General features: G+C 37.7%; 1 protein-coding gene and 3 non-coding genes across 4 annotated transcripts in view; 3 read left to right on the plus strand and 1 right to left on the minus strand.

The window, feature by feature from the left end:
- The window catches only part of LOC135077093 (uncharacterized), a 29,800-nt gene extending 14,084 nt beyond the window's left edge, over positions 1-15,716 (minus strand). The window contains exon 1 of the mRNA XM_063971670.1: positions 15,428-15,716. Within this exon, the coding sequence (XP_063827740.1) occupies positions 15,428-15,603 (176 nt within the window). The 5' untranslated portion in view covers positions 15,604-15,716. The remainder of the gene's footprint in view (positions 1-15,427) is intronic.
- Positions 15,332-15,403, plus strand: Trnae-uuc (transfer RNA glutamic acid (anticodon UUC)). Its single transcript has one exon. It is a non-coding gene; the product is annotated as a tRNA-Glu (tRNA).
- Positions 15,717-16,115: 399 nt separating the features above from the next.
- On the plus strand, positions 16,116-16,189 carry Trnan-guu (transfer RNA asparagine (anticodon GUU)). The gene has a single exon. It is a non-coding gene; the product is annotated as a tRNA-Asn (tRNA).
- A 5,238-nt stretch (positions 16,190-21,427) lies between these two features.
- On the plus strand, positions 21,428-21,499 carry Trnag-ucc (transfer RNA glycine (anticodon UCC)). The gene has a single exon. It is a non-coding gene; the product is annotated as a tRNA-Gly (tRNA).
- The last annotated feature ends 2,694 nt before the right edge of the window (positions 21,500-24,193 follow it).

Consider the following 24,193-nt stretch of genomic DNA (forward strand, 5'->3'; position numbering starts at 1 on the left):
ACCAGCACGGCTATGTAATAGCTGGTGGGAGCTATGTAATTAAGTTTGCTTAATTACGTCACTGACGTCCGACGCGAAATACAAACTGTAAGCAATCTAGCTTCATATTTTACGAGCGAAATATGGAGCTAGGAAATTGGTTTAAACGTGTAGGTACCTATTTCAGACAACATTTACTTTGTACCTAGGTAAATGCTGTTTAACTTTGATATCTGGAAGCCTCAAATGAATCTTATTTGAGCCTATCCTACAATGAATTAACCGACTTCATACAATAAGTATTTAATAGTAGCTAAAATTACTTTTCTACTACTAAGGGTTGAACTGAAAGAAGATTCAACAGTGGGTAGATAGGCAGTTAAACTTTTTTTTATGGGACAGGAGGCAAACTAGCACACGGATCGCCTGATGATAAGTGATTGCCGCCGCCCATAGACAGACACCCTTTAAGTTTAACATAAAAAAATATATTTGTAAATAGGTATCAAAATGTCCTTTCTGCTTGTTGTTGTGTTACGTTATTTAATCTATGTTTGATGCCGCGCCGCGTGGCAGATGCTGATTAATGGCTTGCAAAAAGACCAGTAAAAATTACTTTCCCTCTTATTTTATGTTTACAACCAAAATAAACAAAAGCTGTTGACGCGAGTCAGAACCAGTTTGGGAAACTCAGCTTGTAGACATAAACGTGGAAATTTCAAATTTTGAAACAAAACCACAACTCTGTTTATGTCCTAAAACTAGAAACCTAGGTAGTACGTTTTCAAACAAAACTACTTCTACTTCTAGAAATAGTAGACAGTGGTGTGAGACTCGTGCTGAGTGAGTTTGCCGACTTCACGACAAACAAGCCTTGTTAACAATAATTTTATTATAATTCATGGAAATTCTAACGCGTCACACAAAAAGCAACTCAATCATTTCAGAGTTCAACAAAAACGTTTTCCTCTGCCCTGATTCAATTACGTGCCTTAGCTTTTATAAACCACGGACGGAGATGTAGATCTGTCTTTCAAAAGGGCCATTTGCATATCTTTTGTAACCGACTCGAGGACTTGACCTGACCCCATTCAGGAAGCCTTTTGTTTCTGACCAAATTCACTTTATTAGCTTTACAACTGTGTAATTGATTTCTTGTAGACTATTATTTCATGAAAATTGTACCGGAGTAACTCAATATTTTGATAGCAAGTCTTCTTCATTCTTGATTTCAGTATTTTCAATAAGATTTAAGGTCTAGTCAAATGTTGAATCCTTTTAAAACTCTTCTATTTCATGTTCATCATGATCATTAAGAATTACTTCTTCGGTAATCATCACTACTATTTCCCACTGACTCGGCTGAACCATTTAAGAACCTAGTAAGGGACACTTTTGCAGATTTTCGTTTTTTGTCATAAATCACCTTAGAATTAAGGTCTCCACAGGATGTGAAGACAGAAATCGCTCTATTACACTTAACACCGGAGAAACGCGTTGCTAAAAACCTAGTAAGTCCAATTCAAATCTGCAAAAACCATTATCAAAACCTAGCAAGTTACAATGACCATTTAAAACCTAGTAAGTGCATGGACTTACTAGGTTTCAAAATGGTCAATGTGACTTACTAGAGGTAAAATGCTACTGTAATTTAAATATTATTTCGAGTTCTGTTGGCTGACACTCGGTAACCATATCAAAATCTGGGGACTACATGAGTACTGATTCATATTCGATTTTGATTTTGATTTTTACGAGGCACTTTTGTCGAAAAAATATTTTTTAGTGTTAGTAAAGAGCATAAAACTTGCAATTTTTAACTAAATATATTCTTTTATTCCATAAAGTACACTTTAGTAACTAATCTTTAATATAAACATCGGAAGTTATCCAAATCTTTAAGCATCTTAGCAAGGCAAATGAAAATGCGTTTTTTCGCTCTCCTGTAAAATTTGCTCCGCTGCACTTACTAGGTTCTTAAATGGTTCAGCCGGACTATTTCCTACAATATTTTTCTTTGTGTGTCATGTCAAGTAGGATCTTATTGATTAATTCTTCTTCATTTCATTTGCTCCATCCTATATTATATTTTATTTCTTAAATCGGTTCCCACCTTCTATTCCATTCTACCTTAGGCACGTGAGATTAGTTTTGTAATATCATTCGCACAGCCAAAATTAACTTGTGATGTGTCGTGTCCAGCGTACGGGACGTTACAAGACACGACACCACCTAATTGACACCGACCCTTTTCTAGGGGAAGAAGAATTAATCAACAACTACCTACTCGAATCAGGGAAAGAAATTGATTCTCCGCCTATTAGATGTCACGAAGGTGATTAATTTGTCTCTGAAACACATCTTCATCTCATGTAAGAAAATAAATGTAAAATTAAACCTCAATTCAAAACAATAGACTTTACATAGGTACCTAATAATTTGTAAAAAAAAACCCTAGAATAGCTTCTGCAATTTCCGTAGCATCGCCCATCATGCCAGTAGTGGATTGTCTCGGTACCTATGTGTAATGGAAAAATATGCGCGGAATGCTATGACACAGCTATGGGCACGAATTAATTGCAATGTCTTCGTTGTTTAATTTCCCAGCAAATGCTTTACAGATCACCCCCGCGATTATTAGCGAACTAAACACAATTTGTATCAGGCCGGGCATGACTGATGACGCGACGCGGTCTGCGCGCCCGCCGCAGACTGAGCAAGATTGATTGTCTTGCTTTTTGTTGGCACAACGTTTTGTGATTGTACAAGATATTGTCAATTGCAAAATGTAACAGAATACAATTTTCCGTGTAAACTCACCAGTAGTTTCACTATCCCTAGATTTTGTATTTTTCTACAGACTGGCTTTAATGTTAATGATAGACATTACAGACAGGCGGCAAAGGCATTTATAACAATATACGTCGTAGGTGGCGCATGGTCGCCTCAATACGTTTCAATCACGATTCATAATATTTAGTCTCTCGTCCGGATACTATGTAGGTAATATCGGAGTCATAATGATGGTCATAATAACATTTTTCAGTGTTCCATATCTCATATATGAATGGATATGTCGATAATAAATTACATTAGCATAGACACGCGCCTTAGTAGGTACTTTTGTTCAAAACTACCTGAATTTATAGTGCCGCGAATTCATGATTGATGAATCTGCGACCGCGGACCGCGACCGCGACGCGCATCCAGCAAAATGGCGCGCCCGCCGCAGCTGACGGGATGAAATTTTGGCGGGAATTAAGTTAGAAATGGAAGGATTGTTATTCGTCTTTTGTTAGAAAATTACAGGTTTGATGGCGACGAGGACAAACTATTGTTGTAATTCTTTAATAAATTACCACAAACTGTTGTAGAACTACCCATTCATAAATTCAAAGCACATTATTAAAAGTACCTTAATGAAAAAGGGAAGGGCTACTATAAAGTCGATGATTATTTAAAAGATAAAAATGTTTGTGATGCGTTACTGCCTCATCATCATCATCATCATTTCAGCCACAGGACGTCCACTGCTGAACATAGGCCTCCCCCAATGCTTTCCATGTTGATCGATTGGTAGCGGCCTGCGTCCAGCGCTTCCCTGCTACCTTTACGATGTCGTCGGTCCACCTTGTAGGTGGACGTCCCACGCTGCGTTTTCCGGTACGCGGCCTCCATTCCAGAACCTTTCTGCCCCATCGGCCGTCAGTTCTGCGTACTATGTGCCCTGCCCATTGCCACTTCAGCTTGCTAATCCGTCGGGCTATGTCAGCGACTTTGGTTCGTTTACGGATCTCCTCATTTCTGATTCGATCTCGCAAAGAAACACCAAGCATAGCCCTCTCCATAGCACGCTGTGCAACTTTGAGCTTCTGTATAAGGCCTATAGTGAGAGGCCACGTTTCCGAGCCATAAGTTATCACTGGTAACACACATTGGTTATATACTCTAGTCTTCAGGCATTGAGGTAATTTTTACCTAGCTAGGCGTTACTGCCTAGCTCGCATAAATATTTATGTATAACATTGTACATTTTAAAGCCTGTAAACCTTTGAAAAAGAGGCTGACAATAGTGACTGAGTTTCTTGCGCTGCTTCTTCTCAGCACTGGCCCATTTGTTGTCCTGAAGCAGTGGTAGGGTTAATACTGGGACGTGTAAAAGTGCTTTTTTTTAAGCCTATTTACAGAAATAAATGAGTTTTATGAGTTTTTTATTTGACTCTTAAAATGGTTTAAATCTTCGGCAGTTATCCTACAAATTAAATTGTTAAAAGGACGACGCACCGTCACCATCTTAATTTAGTTATACCTACCACTATCCTAGGAGACTGAAATGAAAATTATTATACAAATAGTTTTCACATCCACCTATATCATTAAAGGTATCTTTTGATCGACTGTCGACGATTCACTCTGATGCATCAAAAATTACTACACAAATTGAAACATGAGCGGCATTAAAAATATCTTCATTTACATTGAGTCGTCAGCCAATTCATCCTAGGGTCCCTACTCTACAAAATTACTTCGATATGTTGACTTTATTAGTGTCTCTATCCCTCACGTTGGGTCTATGTATGAGATAGAAGTGAAGCCTTATTGAAATAATATTCCAGGGTCGACCCCTTCAAAGTCAGATCGTGGCAGTTAATCCCCGCCATTCACACTCGCGCAAATTGTAGACTAGCTGGAGGGTAATTGGCTAATGAATTCCTATAGGGATGGGCTGAAATAAAATTATAAACATGAACGCTGACTGAAGTCATGAAAGAGAAAATTGGACGTTAAACAGATTCACAACCGTCTCGAAGTTAGGTGGAAGATGTGTGAGATCTATAGTTAGATGATCTTTGATCAAGTGGAAATATCAAGTGGATATTACTTTACCAAGAGAAAACCTTTCTGATAATTACAGTGGCAATAAGTTAATTAGATATAAATAAGTAGGTATCGTTTATGCAGTGCTAGCACAGAGTAAAGTTTGTTTACTCATGTGGTTATTCAGGTTAACTTTTAATATTTTTACCTAGAATTCTTCATTTTACTTAGTATTTAACCAAACACGTTCGAGTCCTATATTCATATAATATTATTTAGTTTTCGTTCCAATAAAATATTTAAAAATAACCATAATCATTTTCAATCGTCAATAGCTTTCGTCATCCCTGCGCATATTTTTCACGTTCTTTCAGTGATTTTATTTAAGCGGCGGTGTCATGCAATCCGGCTGCAATGCAAATACTGCTGATTGCGCCATTCAAGGCTCCCCGTTAAAGTAATTTCATGATGCCCCAATCCGGTAAACAGACATGATTAATATTAAAAACATGTTCGTTAAGAGCACATCTGATTGGGAGGCACTGTTTGTTTTGGAAATAATGAGTATTATTATGTTTTGCTCCAATCAATTTGATTGTCCTATCTACTCGTATATTATTAAAAAAAAAGTATGCTTATGTTAAGACCAGCACAGTCAGAAATTTTGTACAAGTTTACTAAGTATTTCTCTCACTAATGTGGCTGGCCAATGAATGGTAAAATAATCTTGTTTTTTTTTTATATGGGAAAGAAAGGCCTTCAGCATAAAGTTCACTTAAATCACACTTTTTTCTGGCGCGACGAAGTAAATGAAAACAGCAAATACGTTAAAAGTGGACGTTATTAAAAATAACGCTGCGGCGGCAAACGTCAAGCGCAGGCGATGCGGCGCGGTGCGGTGCGATCCAATTTGCGGTCGCGACGCGCGACGTACGTGTATGCGACGCAACTTTGACGTAACGAAAGCTAGTTTCAGTCTATCGTAAAATAATAGGTAGGTAGATAGGTAGGTACCTATTTGTAAAAACGGGCGATTTTCATTGAGTCTGCAAAATGCTTCTGAAAGATCTCGGAATTCATAGGATCTTTTTTATATCGCTTTTCTCAAAATATTATTCACTTCAAATACATATTTCTTAAAACTTTTTTTTACTTGCAGTACTGTTAAAACATTTACAAATAACATAGGTGACACGTATTTAAATAACAATAATGCCCGTTTTCACCATCAATCCCTAATTTGACCCCTACGGTAATACATAACAGGCATTTTGTTTTTATAGGGGTCACTTAAAAATTAGGGATTGATGGTGAAAACGGGCATTACTATCTGTTGAACTCGTATCTCACAGGCAGAAAGCAAAAAGTTTGTATTAATGGAACTGAGTCTTCTGGAGCAGCTCTTACCATGGGTGTGCCGCAGGGATCGATATTGGGACCTTTGCTATTTCTTATTTATATTAATGATCTTCCCTACTTTGTAAAAGATCTATGTGATATTGTGTTATTTGCTGATGACACATCTCTCATTTTCAAAGTTGATAGAGGTAAAGTAAACCTTGATGATATAAATGACACACTCTCACAGGTTTTGCATTGGTTTACTGTTAACAACTTATTGTTAAATGCAAACAAAACTAAGTGCATTAAATTTACCTTACCTAATGTGAGGCAGGTTCCCACACAATTGATGGTGAAGAATGAACCATTAAATAGCATAAGTTCCACAACATTCTTGGGAATCACTTTAGACTCTAAACTTCAGTGGGGTCCTCATATTGAAACCTTGTCAGCAAGGCTCAGTTCAGCTGCTTTTGCAGTGAGAAAGATAAGGCAATTAACTGACATTGAAACGGCAAGGCTAGTTTATTTTAGCTATTTTCATAGTATAATGTCATACGGCATATTGTTGTGGGGCTCAGCTGCGGACATTGAAATAAAATAAATAAATAAATAAAATAAATAAATAAACCTTTATTGTCACCATAACAAAAAAAAATACAACTTTAACACAGCTTAACAATTAAAAATAAGGTGACAAGGGCATCCGGCTCAGCGTAAGCTGTACGGCACTAGGTCCATGCAGCGCTGGTTTTCAGCCGGTGCCAGTCTCCTGCACAGTAATACAGCGTACTAGTGTCCGACCGAATGTTCGGTTTCGGTTTCGTTTTCGGTTGAGTTTCGGTAAAAACACGAGTTTCGGTTTAGTTTCGTTTTCGGCGGCAAACTTGCCGAAACTACGACCGAAACCGAATGTGCATTACGATCATAGTTTATACTTAATTTATAGTATTATACAATGTCTCAAGTCAAAAGTATTTGACCAGTGTGTGTTGCCAGTGATGGTGTATGGCTCTGAGACGTGGTCGCTTACTATGGGCCTCATAAGAAGGCTCAAGGTCACCCAAAGAGCGATGGAGCGTGCTATGCTCGGAGTTTCCCTGCGTGATCGAATCAGAAATGAGGAGATCCGTAGGAGAACCAGAGTGACTGACATAGCCCGCAGAATCGCTAAAATCAAGTGGCAGTGGGCGGGGCACATAGCTCGAAGAGCTGATGGCCACTGGGGCAGAAAAGTTCTTGAGTGGCGACCACGAGCTGGAAGACGTAGCGTGGGCAGGCCTCCCACTAGGTGGACCGACGATCTGGTAAAGGTCGCGGGAAGTACCTGGATGCAAGTGGCGCAGGACCGGTCTTTGTGGAAATCCTTGGGGGAGGCCTTTGTCCAGCAGTGGACGTCTTTCGGCTGAAACGACGACGACAATGTGTCCGGGCATGTAGTGATCAAACTTTAAGGGCGTGATCTATGGACAACTTTATCGATGAAAATACTTCAAATTTGGGGCTTGACCCATTTCTCAAAAAATTACAAGCCTTTAAGTTTTTAATTTTTAGAATTCACCTCTTCTTTCAAAAACAAGTGACTGCGTGGGCACCTTAACACTAATGAGCAAATATTTTATGTCATGCGATAGCTGATAAAATGTTCTATTAGTTAAGTAGAAAACAGACACAAGTTTCATACATTTTAAGGGAGTAGGAATGGATTTAAGTAGAAAAAAACATGACTTTTTTCACTTCTTTTTCAGTTATTTTCCAAAACAAGAAAAACCAGGTCGTTAAAGTATGTTTTATTTGCATTGTATTATTAGTATTTGAGCTATTCTACAAAACGAATGTAAATTTATTAGCCTACGTCTATTACTTTCGAATCTATTGTTGAACAAAGGTACCCCTTCCCAGCCGGTTCCATAGCGCGGCTAGTCATGTAGTCGGAGTAGGTTGTGCGATTCTTTCAGGCAGTGCATTTTCGCATTTCTTTATTTTTCCCTCAAAATATGAGCGTTGTAAGGAAGTTTCGGTTTCGGTTTCGGCCGAAAGAGACACCGTTGCCGAAATTCGTTTTCGGTTTCGGTCGTAAAACTAGTTTCGGTCGGACACTAAAAAGAACCTTTATAAGCCTTGTGTCCTGTGTATGGGTATACACAATTTATCTCCCACTCTGCCACGAGTGTTCAGACCATGTGCGTTCTTTGTCCACTCAAGTTTCTCGTAGAGGTAATGAGGTTTATGACTTTCGACAATTTTATGCATAAGAGTCATAAAATGTAATTCTCGTCGTGCTGACATCTTAAGAACCCGTTCCTTATTAAGGTAAGGTGTAACATGAGAACGTTTTGGTATTTGGAAGCAGAATCTAGCGCAAGCGTTTTGAACACGCTGAATGGCCTTCTCAGTCACAACTAGAATGCGAGGGTGATAGACTACGTCACAGTAGTTGAACTGGGAAAGAATTAAGGAGTCTACCAGTATAATCCTAATCCGTACGGCCAAAAAGTCTCTAATGTGGTATAACATTTTGAGGCGATAGAACGCGCCACGAATCTTAGCACTAACGTGCTCGGCGAACCTCATCTCTGAGTCCAACATTAGACCCAGATTCCTTGCGACATTTACGCGTTCCAACCTCTCATCATTAATAAGGATAGCCGGATTATTTTGACATTGAAACTGTGTTTGTTCTGCAGAAGAGAGCAGTGCGGGCCATTTATAACATTGGACCCCGATTTTCCTTGAGAGAATTCTTTAAGGAGATTAATATACTGACAGTAGCTTCACAGTTCATTTATGAAAACCTTTTATATGTTCGCAAAAATATAGAGCAATTTACTAGAAAGAGTGATTTACACAAGTTCAATACAAGAAACAAAAATAAACTTGCCGTTCCAAATTTCAGACTGCACAAGATTGGTAATTCATTTATGGGGAAATGTATTAAACTTTTCAATAAATTACCACAAACTGTTGTAGAATTGCCCATTCATAAATTTAAAGCACATATCAAAAGCACCTTAATGAAAAAGGGCTACTATAAAGTTGATGATTATATAAAGGATAAAAATGTTTGGAATGTTTAACTACCTAGCTCGCATCAATACTTATGACTATAATTTGTATATTTTAAAGACTGTAAAACCTTGAAAAGGAGGCTGACAATAGTGACTGAGTTTCTTGCGCTGCTTCTTCTCAGCACTGGCCCATTTATTGTCCCGAAGCAGTGGTAGGGTTAATATTGGGACGTGTAAAAGCGCTTTTTTAAAGCCTATTTGCAAAAATAAATGAATTTTATGAATTTTAATTTTATTTTATGAATTTTAATCGGATAACGAAATAAAACATTCAGACCTCCAAAAAAGGATCATTTCCTATTTTGGGATTTAAAATAAATTAAAAAGAGTCAGTATTGTTAAAGTCACAACAGTCAATTAAGTAGACAACATACTCGTAGCATCGTAGCAAGGAACCTAATAAGCAGACCCTTGGTTGGAGACATGTCAAAAGCACGCGGCGTCGCGCGGTGCATTGAGAATTGCGATCTTTATTTGACATGAACAATAACCGGAAAACTAGTGTTTTTTTGGGGGGAAAGATGGGAAATTGGTTTTTGAAAGGCAAACAAATTATTTAATTACTTGTCCTTGATGAAATGGGGGTTATGTTTTAAACTTTATCTGGTGGTTCTTGATCGAATTAAAATATTATTTCAAGATTTCCCAATAGATTTATTCGTATCGTGCATTATTATTTACATTCCTACCAACACCATTACAATTTGAACACGGTGATTATGATAATTAAATCAGCCATCAAATATTGTTTATGCAGATGAGTTAAGTAAATGTTGGTAACGGGCGGCTTCGGAATCTAATTGTACGAATATTTCCATACTAAACGCCTAAGATAAGCGTTTTGGGTTTAGTTAGTTTACATAAGTTAGGTAAATAAATTAATGAATGTGTAATTTTTTGAATAAAATACAATGCTAAATACTAATGCTGTATAACTTTTCAAAGTTACTTGTGCCTGTACCTTGCAAGAGTTTCAGGCGAAAACTTAAAATAATTCCAAGTTAACGTTCCCACTCGCTAGGTGTCGCTGCGCCATGAAAGTTGTCGCCTCCATCCGCGGCGCTGCGGTGCCAACTTCGCTCATTTGCGATTGCGACAAAACAGTTGAAAATACGTTTCAAAGTTAATCACTTACTTTTTCAATGGAACGGAACAAATGAAGTACTGTTTCGGCTCCATTGTTTGATTTCGCGGTTTAAACGGATAAGTTCGGAACATACGCGACAATGGCAAAGTTGGTAAACTCATTTGTGGGACTGAAGCGGATTGTTCAGGTATAATTTTATTATACGTTCATTTATTGTTTTTACGAGTCTTATTCTGAATGTAGGTACTATTAAGAGAACGTTGTTATTTAAGATTAATTAATTTAAAGGAAACTCATATGGACTAACTCCGACGTTTTCTTGTTGTTCTACATTGTTTGTACCTACACTAAACGTTTCTATTGTGCAGAGATTTCAACCCGCGTCTTCTTCTAACGTAGGAGCCGAATGCTATCTCATTTAATTGTTGCTGTAAAGACTAGACTACATCTAATTCACTAAACAAATAACCATAATCTGAAGCTGAATATCGCAATCTCACCAGCAAAGCAAAGCAATAAAACAAACAGAACAATGACATGATTTCCCTGCAGAACCGAGCCGTTAGTTCGTCGTTGTTTAGCCGTGTGTATTAATGCCACAGCATTCTGTAATGAAAACATCCATCCCGCTCACAATTAGAGCGGAGCTATAAATTTGAGCTGAGCGAGCGAGTTGTGCTTGTGACGCATCGATCACCTTTCACTGTGAAAGTAATATCCGTAAGAATCTCGAAGTTACAGGAATCATTTATACTAGGTACCTATAGAATCTTCGATCTAGAATTCTAGATAGATATGTGCCATGTTGGGGGACCGTATGAATGAGACACGGGTTGTAGTTAGTCTCTGATATTAATCTGTTTATTAGTGTGAACTGCGTGACTATTTATACGATATAGATCAAAGGTAAATGACGTCACAGCATCAGCACTATACGTGATAAATGTGCTGACACTGTGAACGTGATCAAGATAAGATATGAAGAGATTTAGTATTGTGCATACCGGCACAGTACTCCCCCCCTTTAAATAAGAAAAAAAAATAATGCGCTAATTACAATAACATACATAAATTATCTACGTTAATACAGGTTCAATGTTCAATCTCTACATACTTACATACAAGAAATAAAAATAATGTGCTAATTACATAATACAAATTACAATAACTATCTACGTTATACAAATCATGTCGTGAAAATGGGGAAACGTTTATAAAGATGAGATTATAACAAAATATAACCACTGGCTTTTTCCTTATCTGGCGTTTTCACAGTCGTGGGTTGCCCTCGCGCAAGCTCGGCTTTACGCGATGGGTGCGCTGTAGTCACAGCGTTCATGCCTTGTGTCCTTGCACATTTCATAAGCGTTATCAGCTTCTGAAGACCAAAGGATAGGCGAATTATCATTCTTGAAATATACAAAGTATTCAACTTCGATACGCGGCTGCGTAATTTTCTCAATTCCTTGACTGTGTTTTAATTCATTAATTGCTTTGTATTTATTTCTGCTCTGTTGGGCGATTCCTTGGCTCGTTATCGGATAACCTAAGAAATATTCGCTCTGGAGGGACTCACATTTTTCTAAATGTTTGTAATCCCAAGTTAAGAGTCAGCGTTTTCTCACCATAAGTGTTTTATCTTTGAACCATTCGTGGTATATTATAACATATTGCTCATTTGGCATTGTTGCTTATCACATCATATGTTGCTCCCGTAACGATTAAAAACCTCATACCACTTTTTCAGTCGGTAAAAATAAGGCGGTTAGACGGGTAGATAGCACAGAAGCCGTGCTGGCTGTGCGATTTTTAGTTTCCTTGGTTCGTTTGTTTCCAATCACATGGTTATTCACATTTTTCTGCATACGTTGATACATATTATAATAACAAAATCTTCTTACTTGACTAGGCGACCTTGGCCTGTAACTGCTGCGTCGCAAATTTTCACGGTCATGGCACAATTATTATTTCAATTGCACATGTTATAGCTGTGTTAGCACATTTTCCATTGTTTGGTCTTGAATTTTGCTGATGTTGTAGTTGACTGTTGAACTGCTGAGACTTCATTATTTTTGCATTCTCTAATATTTTATTAGCGATTTGATTCTTTTGAAGTTCCAAGACTGATTCCAGCTACACAGACGAGGTTGGTCCTTCCAGAATTCGGGAATACGGATGTGACAGGGGTACTGGCAGCGACTTCTCGTAGTGTTGTCTTGCACGGAGTTGACATGATGACGATGATTGATGTTGAAGTGACGTCACGGATTTGCTCTGCTCAATCGGGGTAGCCAATTTGATTCCATGTCAGATGAAAGCTGGCGGAGGCTGATGCTGAAGATGGTGGTGGGTGATGGAGGTTACGTCTCACATCACGTTGGCTTGGTACGTTGTTCTTCGTCGTCGTTCGTCGGCTTCGTCTTCTTCTTCGACTTCGTCGGGGTCACCAATTTGTGCCATCTTCGTCCGGTTCGTCGTCGGGGTCACCAATTTGTGGCAACTTCATCGGGATCATCTTCTTCGTCGGGGTCACCAATTTGTGCCATGTTGGGGGACCGTATGAATGAGACACGGGTTGTAGTTAGTCTCTGATATTAATCTGTTTATTAGTGTGAACTGCGTGACTATTTATACGATATAGATCAAAGGTAAATGACGTCACAGCATCAGCACTATACGTGATAAATGTGCTGACACTGTGAACGTGATCAAGATAAGATATGAAGAGATTTAGTATTGTGCATACCGGCACAGATATTAAAGATGATCAAAGTCTCTTGATTGTCTCGCCTTATCCAACAAATTAATACCACCTTCATTATACAGGATCTTAATGCCTGAATTTATAATTGTTTTTAGCCCTTTTCTTTTGAGTTTTTTTTTTATCACTAGCATACTTACTCATCATATAAGTGCGTGATGTTTTAATCTTGTACGAGTACATGGACGTAAGGCCCTTCTACGTAGTGGAGTCTTCTTGACCCCCTTACAAAGTTGTCATATCAGCAGGAAAAGATTGTGTCAACTATTACATTATTACAGCAGCGTTAATGAGAGCATTCTGAGCATTAATACGCGTGCAATTAGACCGATGCTATAAATTGAGCTGAGCGAGCTGTGACGTCAGCGGGCGACACATTGATCAACTCCCTCTGCTGGCTGCGGAAATTGAGTGACGTGACGTACTAGCGTATTTTAGCTTTGCAGTCAAGATTTTGTCAGGCGTCGACATTTTTGTAATCGCAATTCGCAACGGTTATTGGGTAATTTTCGTTTCGAATTTATTTGTTAGTGATCCATAAATTTTAATACGGGCTAATTATACAAGTAGCCCGTATTGCAAGTACTTAGATAAAAATATGGGCATTGATTGATAAAGATTGACACCCTTTGTACCATGTTTATTGCAAAGCTTTCTATTTCTTGAGGTTTGCAGAATTTCTTTTGTACCGTAAGTTGGAAGTAGACTCAACCGCAGGCAAAGTAAAATTTTGCGTTCCTCCATTTTGTCCATGAAAAAGATAACTTGTTTTATAATCCCGGCTTCTTGAAAAATCTGACTGCGATATCATAAACAAAATTTCTCGTTACTCCAGCGGTAGAACCTGCCCGGTTTAGGTTTAAATTAACGATAGCAACGAATGATTTAATAAAGGAGAGTTTATCGTGAGACGGATAACGGAGACGCAACTTTGCAGATAAATCTCGGCTCGCACCTGGGGCCGAATTACTTGTTGGCTAGACATTACTTACACTTTAGAATATGGAAAAATGTTTTGCTTTGATGAAAAATGAAGTAGCTTAGCAACCTTAATATTTTTTACCTTTTTAGTAATTTTCAGATAAGTAAGCCTACTTAGTCAAGTTAGTTATCACATTCTTGGTGTCTATTATTAATTAATGCAGGTTGTTCTTACCTGACTGCTCCAAAAAAATAAGGGTTAATTATACTTTGTAAAAATGTGGGAAATATGATATTACTATAAGTAGTACGACTACGAGTAAATAATTAGTCAAATATTATTTACCATTAGTCAAAAGCTAATGTTCATTCAAATATAAAAAGAAGAGAAATAAATTCCAAGCAAATGCTCGAACATCCAACTTCATAAATTCATAGAGAAAATGTAGCCAATAAACTTGACTCCCAATGAAAATGATATCTGCCAGCGCACAAAATCTAATAAAAAGTATCAATAGGATAAACTAACGTCGTATATCTAAGTAAAAGAAACTCGAACCCTCGCAAACACGAAGTTATTTCCCGATCTTTTAATAAATACATTGGCCAGTCGAAGTTTGCGCATAACTTTTCTCTCGATACGCTTTTCCTAAAACCACATGTCACAAAACATGGCTGGCTTTTTGTATGTAAATTATCTTCAGGATATTTTGTTTACTAAGATGCAAAAACTTTTTGGCGACGTTTTATTTTCGTTTCTCAGAAAAAATGTAATTTTGTCGGACTTAGTCTGACATCTATGTATGCTTTTGAGTAACTTTAGTTTGGCCGTAGCTCAATAGATGGCGTTAGTAGTCCATCAAAGTGCCAAAATTAGAGTTGAATGGTAACAAAATATTGTGGTATGAATATTAAAATGCCCTGTCTTACCCCCGTTAGTGCATTAGTGAACACGGTGGGTGTCAGCAGGCAAATTACGGGGACTTCATACTGTGCGCTATTCATTTGCATCAGAAACGGAGAATTTAGGTGCAATCGTGAAGGCGCAATTTTCTTCCCAGCACTGCGCATAAAGACTGTGGTGGCTTTAACTTTCTAAATGGTTTCTGTTTTACATAATTGCACACTTTTAAATTCTCTTTAATTTATTATTCCTCGCTTACCTTCAATTGAAAGCATGAAATTAGTTTTTATAACTTGGTTATTACGCTTCTGTTACTATCTGTAACAGCGAGTTATTTTATGCTATGTTTTGGGTATTTATGTATTTTTTATGCAAAAAATTAACTCCATAATAAATAGTCCAGTGTATTAATACCTCAAATTATGTTATAATATTTCACCTTGCTCCTCATCTCCCGTATGGTCTAGTGGCTAGGATACCTGGCTTTCACCCAGGAGGCTCGGGTTCGATTCCCGGTACGGGAATACTTTTTGTTTTTATTTTCTTACCTTGCAATGAGGATAATCTTGTGCGCGTATACTTTTTCTTCCGAAGTCCCAAGAATGAAGACTATATCGGCAGAATCTTGGTCTTCAGATAGTCTCTGCAGGTCTCGAAGGAGACCAGGGAGACCGGCTCGTTCAACAGAAGCGGCGCAGCACGCCCCAGGCACCCTGTTTGCCATCGCGGCTCCCAACACTTGCTTTTTACGAAAAATCGTGAACGCCTTTTACACCACAGTTAAAATAACCTCCTAACCTAATTCAACCGCAAAATAACACTTGAACTAACACAAACACTAACATAACATAACACACTTAATGTTTTTTATTCAAATAACTCGGTGTTATCGTTAAAATCACTAACAAACCGATTGTTTACTTGAGAAACGAATGTTTTGCTCCGGAGTTACTTGTCAACATAACCTTAATCGCATAACTCAGCTTCCAGTAGAAATAACTTGAACTACGCTCTCAGTTCGTTATCCAGCTACGTTCTGTGTCGTGGAATGTTCATAAAAACTTCGACACAGTGCGACACAAAGCGAACCTTAGTTCTCGAAGCTTGCCCATACAAGCCACTAAACTGGTTTTCGTTTTGCTCAGGTAAAGCTGCTCTATTCATATCTCCTTCCTTGTCATTTGCGTGTGATACAGAATGAAGTTAGCGTTTTTTATTTTCGCACCGGCAACCATCGCCTCCGTGGCGCAATCGGCTAGCGCGTTCGGCTGTTAACCGAAAGGTTGGTGGTTCGAGCCCACCCGGGGGCGCAATTTTTTATAATTTTTAACAATTTACTTGAATTCTTCATGTTTTGAGTAAAGATTTTAGTTTATTCAATTTCGTTATGTAGTTTTATTAGGCAGGTTTATCTAAAAACAATTTTTGTATACTTCGTCTGATTCTTCATGTTTTTATGTAAAAAATTGGATAAAATATGTTAGGTCTAAGTTCTAACTAAGTATAGAATTTAACAAACTTCACGTACATTTAATTTGATTAAACATTAATTAATCTGCATGTAGTCACGATAAAAAATATTTTTTAAAACATACTTTTGTGCTTTCAAATAAAATTCTGCCAACCCTGAAAATGAAAAGCCTTTAGCATCATGAAGCGGATGCCGAACTGCAAACTGAAGGCTGGGTGTAGATAGTGACAGCGGCTCCCATACTTGCCGCTGTCATCGCTATCTGACAGATAGGAAATTGCAGCCCGTCGCGTGCACCCGAGGCCGAAACTTCCTCACACACGCTTTTGAAACCGTTTAAAAGTTGTGGGAGTGGAAGAGTTCTAATTTCGAATGTGTAGCTGGCCGAATACAATGGATCGTAAAAAAGAAAGAACACCATTTTGATTTTCCCACCATAAAACAGTTTTATGCTGTGATAACTGTTTATAATTTTTAACACAATACATAAACTTGTAGAGTGATAAAAACTATGTGGATGGACGGGAATAATCTGTCTGTCCGAAACTTCTTTTTATTTATTTTTTTTATTTATAGAAACCAACGGCATCATTAGTATTTTGAGATTTACTTCTTTTAAGACCTACTTACTTGAAAATTATGGAAAATGGTTATTTTGATGACTGAAAAATCATGTATACCAGCAGTATTTGTGGTGAAAACATATTAATATCCTGAAATGTAAGCAGATAATTATGTTTTCGAAACCTCATAAAGTGGAATTAAAAGAGATTAGAACAACACCAAATGGTTTTCAAACAAAATACTCACTATATTGCGTTTGGCATGTAAGCAGGTAATGTTTTCAAAACATAATTTGAGTAAAGAGATTAAAACAGCAATTGGATTTCAAAATACTAGAAGTTATTGCGTTTGGCACGGTTTACATCGGACGTACTCAGACACAAATATTGAAAAAACCCATTCCACATAGAAGCGGGCTTCATAACTCCAGCGGCTATTTGTACAGATGCCGTTCATCCAACGGGCCGCGGACGGATATATTGGCGTCTGGTTTCTTTGCCCGTCACCATAGATTAGTGCCTCACTAAATACCGATAAAGTAAGAGTGCCCTCTGTGTATAATAATTCCGTCAGTTTGTTTTTATTTCTGTCCGGAGCGAGCGCGGAACGGCCCCGCTGACAACGTAATTGGTTCCTCTTTGATTTTAGTTACTAGTTTTATTCGGTCTTTGTTATTGTATGTCAAGGTTAATGCACACTTACGGGTTTATGCTGATTATAATGTAGGGATGTCAGTGGGCCCTTTGCCTTTTAGGAGTATCGATTAACCCAATCCCTTTGTTAGAAGAAACGGCGTCTATAGACTGTAGTCATGCTCATCTAGATAAGACCCTATCAGTAGTCATGTTCATATTATAGATCAGAAAGCCTATCTACAGATAGAGGGGGCTTAATTATTTAAACATTATAATAACACTTTATAAATGTTAAGCCTAACTTGTTAACTAGGTAGTTTAAACCAGTTTAAACATGTCCGTCCTATTAAGACCGATGTCATTATTTTTAAGGTAATTGTTCGTATTGGCCGCTGCGATACAAGCTTTCCTGCTTAGTGCAGAGACCGCCAGAATAATTTGTACAATGTGACATCTATTAGTAATAAATACTTTTTTACTTTTTTTACTTTTTTACTTTTTTACATCTACCCAATAATTTTGTATACCTATCCAAATAGCGGTTATTTCATGGCATTTTGATTTGATTTGATAGTCATCGAATTTTGATGTTTCAACCGATTGGATTCTAGAGGGGGTCGATGTTATCTGCTCGTCCAAGTAAATATGTGCGATTGTATCAATCACTGTCACGGGAGTAGGCGATAAGTGGCGTATTTGCTTACGATAATGCAATCAATAACCGGATTATTTCCTTTTGCTCCGCGTTGTAGCGTGTTTGCTAACACGTGTAGATACAGTCAATAAATATCCGTTCTGTTGTGGAAACGGTAATAGTAATAATGTTTGTGAGTACAGCCATAGTGGTGAGGATTACGGAGCGTTCTTCCGTTGAAATGTAGCAGCAAAGGGGATCGTTGCTTTTGTTGACAGCAGTTAGCAAGGCACAGGCAAGACTTACATTGGAGAAAGACTTCATTTGATTTTGATCATCTCTTATTTACTTGCGAGTATTTCCCTAAATAAGAACATATTTAGGTACCTACTACACACTATGTTCATTGCTTCAGAATCACTTTAAGGTGGGAAAATAGAACACCAGAAAGGAAGAAAAGTAAGCGCATTGCAATAAATATTAGGAACAGATTGACGTTACAAAACTTTTGTTGAAGTGTTTCATGCTCATTTATTAGGTAAGTAGTCAGTAGATGAAAGCACACACTTTTGATTCAAAAACAGCGAAGTAAGAAAAAGCAACATCTACTTCGATATTTTAGGACGACCTAAAATGAGTAAACACCAAAGTAAGATAATTTCGAAAGTTTCGTCACCACTGACAGAGACAAATTGAGTCACGTTTAGATTATTTCGCACAAGTAGCTACGTGATCGGTCAATTTCACAGCGGGGATCGCCAACAAAAAGTTTACCAATTACAACCGAAATAGGAATATTCCAAAACTCCGAATTTAAATCTAAAAACATAATTTTATGACAATGCCATTTGAGTGAATTGCTTTTTACTGAAAAACATGATTTATTTTTCATGTGATCACGTTTAATACTATTTACACGTACATATTACACAATTTTGTTAAATGTAAGTTTGAAGTAAGTGGTTACTTCAAACTGCTGCGCTGCGCTGATAGTGGTATCAGCGCACTTCTTCTTGTTGTGTCGACAACAAACCTACACCGCTCAAGCCAAAAGTCCGCCACAAGAATCACCATCAGCGCACTCTTTGTTATATTTTGAAATTGATGTACCAATGTTATGTACAATTACCATGTTCCACTCTCATAATGTGCCATTATTATCTATTTGTAATGCGACTTCAATCAGCTAATAACCACAAGTGCCCAATCACCAAAACATAAGAAAACCAATTAACCCGGGTCCTAAACGTCATCTAACTGTTGAATATTGATGCACACTCGTGTGCAGATGCGATCTCGCATCGCCCCACAAAGGAATCAATTACGGCCCGCCGCGGAACAGAAAGAAACAATATAGCACCGGCTTTTCTCTCCACTTCTGTGCCTTCGCGGGTGGGGCTTGCGACGGATAGACATGACACATGAAAACATCTTACCTGAGTTGGCATCACTGTTAAAAAAAGAAAACAGATATTATTTGCATTAAGAGGGGATTAAAGTAATAAGAAGAGGGTAAATTCATAAAGGCTGAGTTGTACAACCTAACTTTAACCGTCCACTATAACGATATCCGGTGTTTTTTGTATGGATTTTGACAGATTTTTGACGTTTGTTAAAGTAAGATGGTGCAACCCAGCTTAAGTAGTGGAGTCTTTTCTCACGTCTTTTAAAATTGTCCATTTACCTACTGAAACTGTATCAAATTGGGGCTCCACCAAAGCAATCTGGAACTAAAGTTTTATGAAGAGAAGTTTAATGCAAAAAAAGGAGACGATCATTACAGAATCATGATTTTATTAAAAAGGAGGCAGAAAAAAGTTTTAGGAAGTACCTACTTTTTCCGTAGCAAAGGATCTGTTTTAGGAGTGTATATTGGGAGATCATTCTAGTTATTAATTTAGTCTTCCGATTAGTCTGATTGAAGTTCTTCGCAGGAAATAAGACTAAAAAGATATTACTGCTTTGGCTTTCTATTTTTATTGCATTTTATCATTTTATTAAAATTTTAAAAAAGTCGTAGGCCCAAATAAAAATCGGCCGGTCTACCCAAACTTAAGCTATAGTCCCGTCTCGCGGATCGGCCCTCGTCGCTTTGAGCGAGATCAAAGCGCACGCGCGTCTATTAGCCCTGATTACAGGTGGGGTGGCCAGCTCTGCTAATTACAATCCCGGACTATCATCCATGATTACATACCTGAACGGTTAGGGTAAAAATCGGCACAGTTAGCGCTCGCGTGTAGGAAAAGAAACGTAAGAGCAAATTTTTGGATCACTGAATCATCAGAATTTTTGCGGAACCTTGAAACAAATGTTGACTTCTGTTTCTGTTGTGCATGATCTGATAAGATAAGGTTTTGTAACGTGCTTTTTTGTCCTGGATACTGATGTTGTTCACACTCTTTTTGGCCGATCCTGTGTGTAACGTGTATCATCGTCATCATTTACGTATTTAGCCTCCTCCACAGGAGCACACTAAAAAACAATAAAAACTCATTTATTTCTGTAAATAGGCTTAAAAAAAGCACTTTTACCAAAGACAAATGAAAGATTTGGTCTACACTCTGCTGATAGGTAGTCCCTCGATATTTCCGTAGCGTGGTCGCCACACACTCGCTGCCCGCGGCCGCGCAGGCAGCATGCGTTCTAGTGCCATTGCAACTTTAATTGGCTTTGATAGTGCAGCGTTTGACGAGTTCCTTGATGCACTTACTCGTAGCTTTGTCATCCTTTGTTGCGTATCGAGGGCGCGTCGACGAAATTGAGACTCAATGCTTGTTTAGAAAAACAACGGTTTAAATTAGCATTAAATTAAATTCACAATCTTTTTGCATTCCGAAATAAGCAGGTAATAATAATATTGCGAGTTAGCATTTTGTCGGTGCTGGAAAAACCTCTCACCGTGAATCGAACAGAAGATCGCCCGCGTTCAATAAATTACGTCATTGCGCTTGAGTGTAAAATAAGATTATTTGTTCCAACTATCACAAAAAATATTATAATATCAACTTAATTTAGTTAAAATGAACCATAAATAGATGGAAAATAAAATAAAGCTACTGGTTATTTCTATTTTTATTTAATTGGTATTTAAATCGTAATAAAACCGATTTTTATGGCTCTACATTGCGTCATTTTGTTATCGAATAGCCAAAGCGTGATTCTCTCAATATCAAAGTGCTGATAATACAGAATGACGCGACGGCAAAATATAATGTAATCAGTTATTTCGCCCATCCAGCATGTGGCGTTGGTGGTGTAATGGTCAGCATAGTTGCCTTCCAAGCAGTTGATCCGGGTTCGATTCCCGGCCAACGCACACTTTTTGATTTTTTTTATTGAATTTAAAAAATAATAAACAACATTATGATAATGTATTTTGTTTCATAAATCTTTATTGCTTGCTTCCTTTATATTGGCGAGGAGAAAAAAAAATCAAGGTATCACTCGCTATAAAATAAATAATAAAAAAATAATCTTAAATATGAGTACGTGTCACAGAATAGAACACAATTTTATGTGTCAACAGATGTCGCTAGCGGTATAAAATGCAACGCCTCTCTCTCCCCTCTTTCAATTTCTTCAAGGATTTCTACGCGCGATTGCGATTTGGAAAGCAAACACTTTAAAAGCAATTTAGGGGTTTTATTACGTTCTGGATACCTTGGAATAGTGTTTGATTTGCTCGTGATAGGTATTTTAAATTGTCTGGGCAAAACCACAAAAAATCTAAGCGACTGAAGTAGGTTTTTAATTTAACTGAATTAAATATTTAACTTCACCCTCAATTTATTTTATTACGGGAGTTTCTTTTACGGATAAATTCTTCTATTTTATTTATCCTGTCGATTTAATTTAGTCGGGAACGATTCGAATTATCTACACATTTTGTAAATAAGACTTATCTTAAAATTCTATTACAACTGTTACTGCGAATATTGAAAATCTCTCGTAAATTTTTTAATGTTTCTAAATATATAAAAAGAAAATAATCATTTTCCTTATATTTAATTTATGATTGATTTTGACACACTTATCTATACTATGGATGGCATGTATGGTGTGAGTGGTGTGACATTCACCTCGGCTTCAGGGACCGATCCTGTACTTAACGAGTATAGCCAACATACGCCGCGGACCCAAAACAACTATCATCGCCTACAAAACCATTATCTCTCAATACCGAACACGCACGTCAATATTTAGACTACCCCTTGTACTTGCAATCATACACAATTACGATCTAAGAAACGTTTATCTGCCTCCTTCTTCATCAGGATATGCGAACTTAAATCCTATTACAAAGGGATAAGGTTGCTAGTGTTTGTGTGGAGTGATAAGACAAGTTGGTGGCCAAGGGTACACTCGCCCTAATATTGACTGTAGGAACAATTTCCGGGAGGAGCAAACAGGAGCGATTCCGCACAATTTGCTCCTAATTGCAGAACGGGACAAGGAATAAGAGGATAAGGAAGCTGACGTGGTCTTCGGATTAGAGATAATAAATAAATAAATATGAGTCGGGTCCATTTTCGTGGGTAGGAAGTAGGGGGAGTCCGGGAGAGTTTACCCGCCTTCCACTAAAATGCTCATAAATATTTATATACTTACAAATCGCAATTTTTTATTAATTGTATCTTAAGCTACATTATATGTGCGTTCCCTTCGAGAGGCCACTGTGGAAAACGAAGGTTTCGTATACATAAAGATTTAGCAGAACCTCTAAAACAAATGTAGCCAGAATGATAAATTTGTAGGTGTTGTAAGTTGGACGCTACAACTCGCCGAATGTGGTCCCTCAGATGAACTATGTCAAATGCCAAATTACTGAATCTGACCAAATAAGATGATTTTGATGAATGGTAATATTTAGGAGGTAAATCGTAGTGCTACATACGAAAATAAGAGCTCTGCATAGTTACTGCAAATAAAGAAAATCCAATCAGACGATGGGCCCTCAGTTCACCAGTGCACAAAATTTACTTTAATGCTACAAATTGGAACTTGAGACTAAGTTTCTTTGGTAAGGTTTTAATTTTAGCAGAAGTAGCCACAATGCTACCCTGAGAGTACAGGGTTTATATATTCTACTAGTACAGAATAAAAGCTCTAGTAAAGTGAGCCCTCGGAACACACGCTAAAAACCAATTCCATGATAAATATCTCGCCCAACTCATTGTTTGATAAAAATAGTTTACAGCATTTTATGTACAAAATTTGCAGTTTAAAATTGTAATCAAATATTATTGCTATATAAAGTATTTAAAGAAATATCTTGCTTCTTAAATTCTCCGTAATGATTTTGTGTATGTTAACCACATTGTCGATTTTTTTAGGAAACTCAAAACGAAAGTATAAGTAGGTATTCTGTACGATTGCCTAAGAGGTATTTTGAGATAAATCCGAGTCTATTGATTTTATTTTAATTAAATACTACGTAAAAATAATTTTATTTAAATTACCTATGCATTGTGTGATACGGAATAGATTTATAGCTGTGATATAACAAAATCGATTAATGCCGCGGTTCATTAATCAGTAGCAGTGAATCGTTCGTTCGTTTCAGCCAAAAGACGTCCGCTGCTGGTCAAAGGCCTCCCCCAAAGATTTCCACAATGCCCGGTCCTGTGCTGCTCGCATCCAGGTACCTCCTTTGACCTTCACCAAATCGTCGGTCCTGCCACGCTACGTCTTCCGGCTCCTACGAATCTCCTCATTTCTGATTCGATCACGTAGGGAAATTAAGAGCATAGCTCGCTCCATGGCCCTTTGGGTGACCTTGAGCCTTCATGAGGCCCATAGTAAACAACCACGTCTCAGATCCGTATACCATCACTGGCAAAACACACTGGTCAGTCTTAAATAAATAAAATAATATAAAAAGTATTTATTTCAGATAACAGAGATCCATAAATGTTAGTAAAAACTTAGGCTAATGTTAGTATCTTATTTCTACAACCGACCTCGTCCTGCTGAGCATGTGGCCGATCAGTGGACCATCCCCACTTTCGGA

Source organism: Ostrinia nubilalis, chromosome 13, assembly GCF_963855985.1.
Source record: "Ostrinia nubilalis chromosome 13, ilOstNubi1.1, whole genome shotgun sequence".
In the NCBI taxonomy this organism is placed as follows: domain Eukaryota; kingdom Metazoa; phylum Arthropoda; class Insecta; order Lepidoptera; family Crambidae; genus Ostrinia; species Ostrinia nubilalis.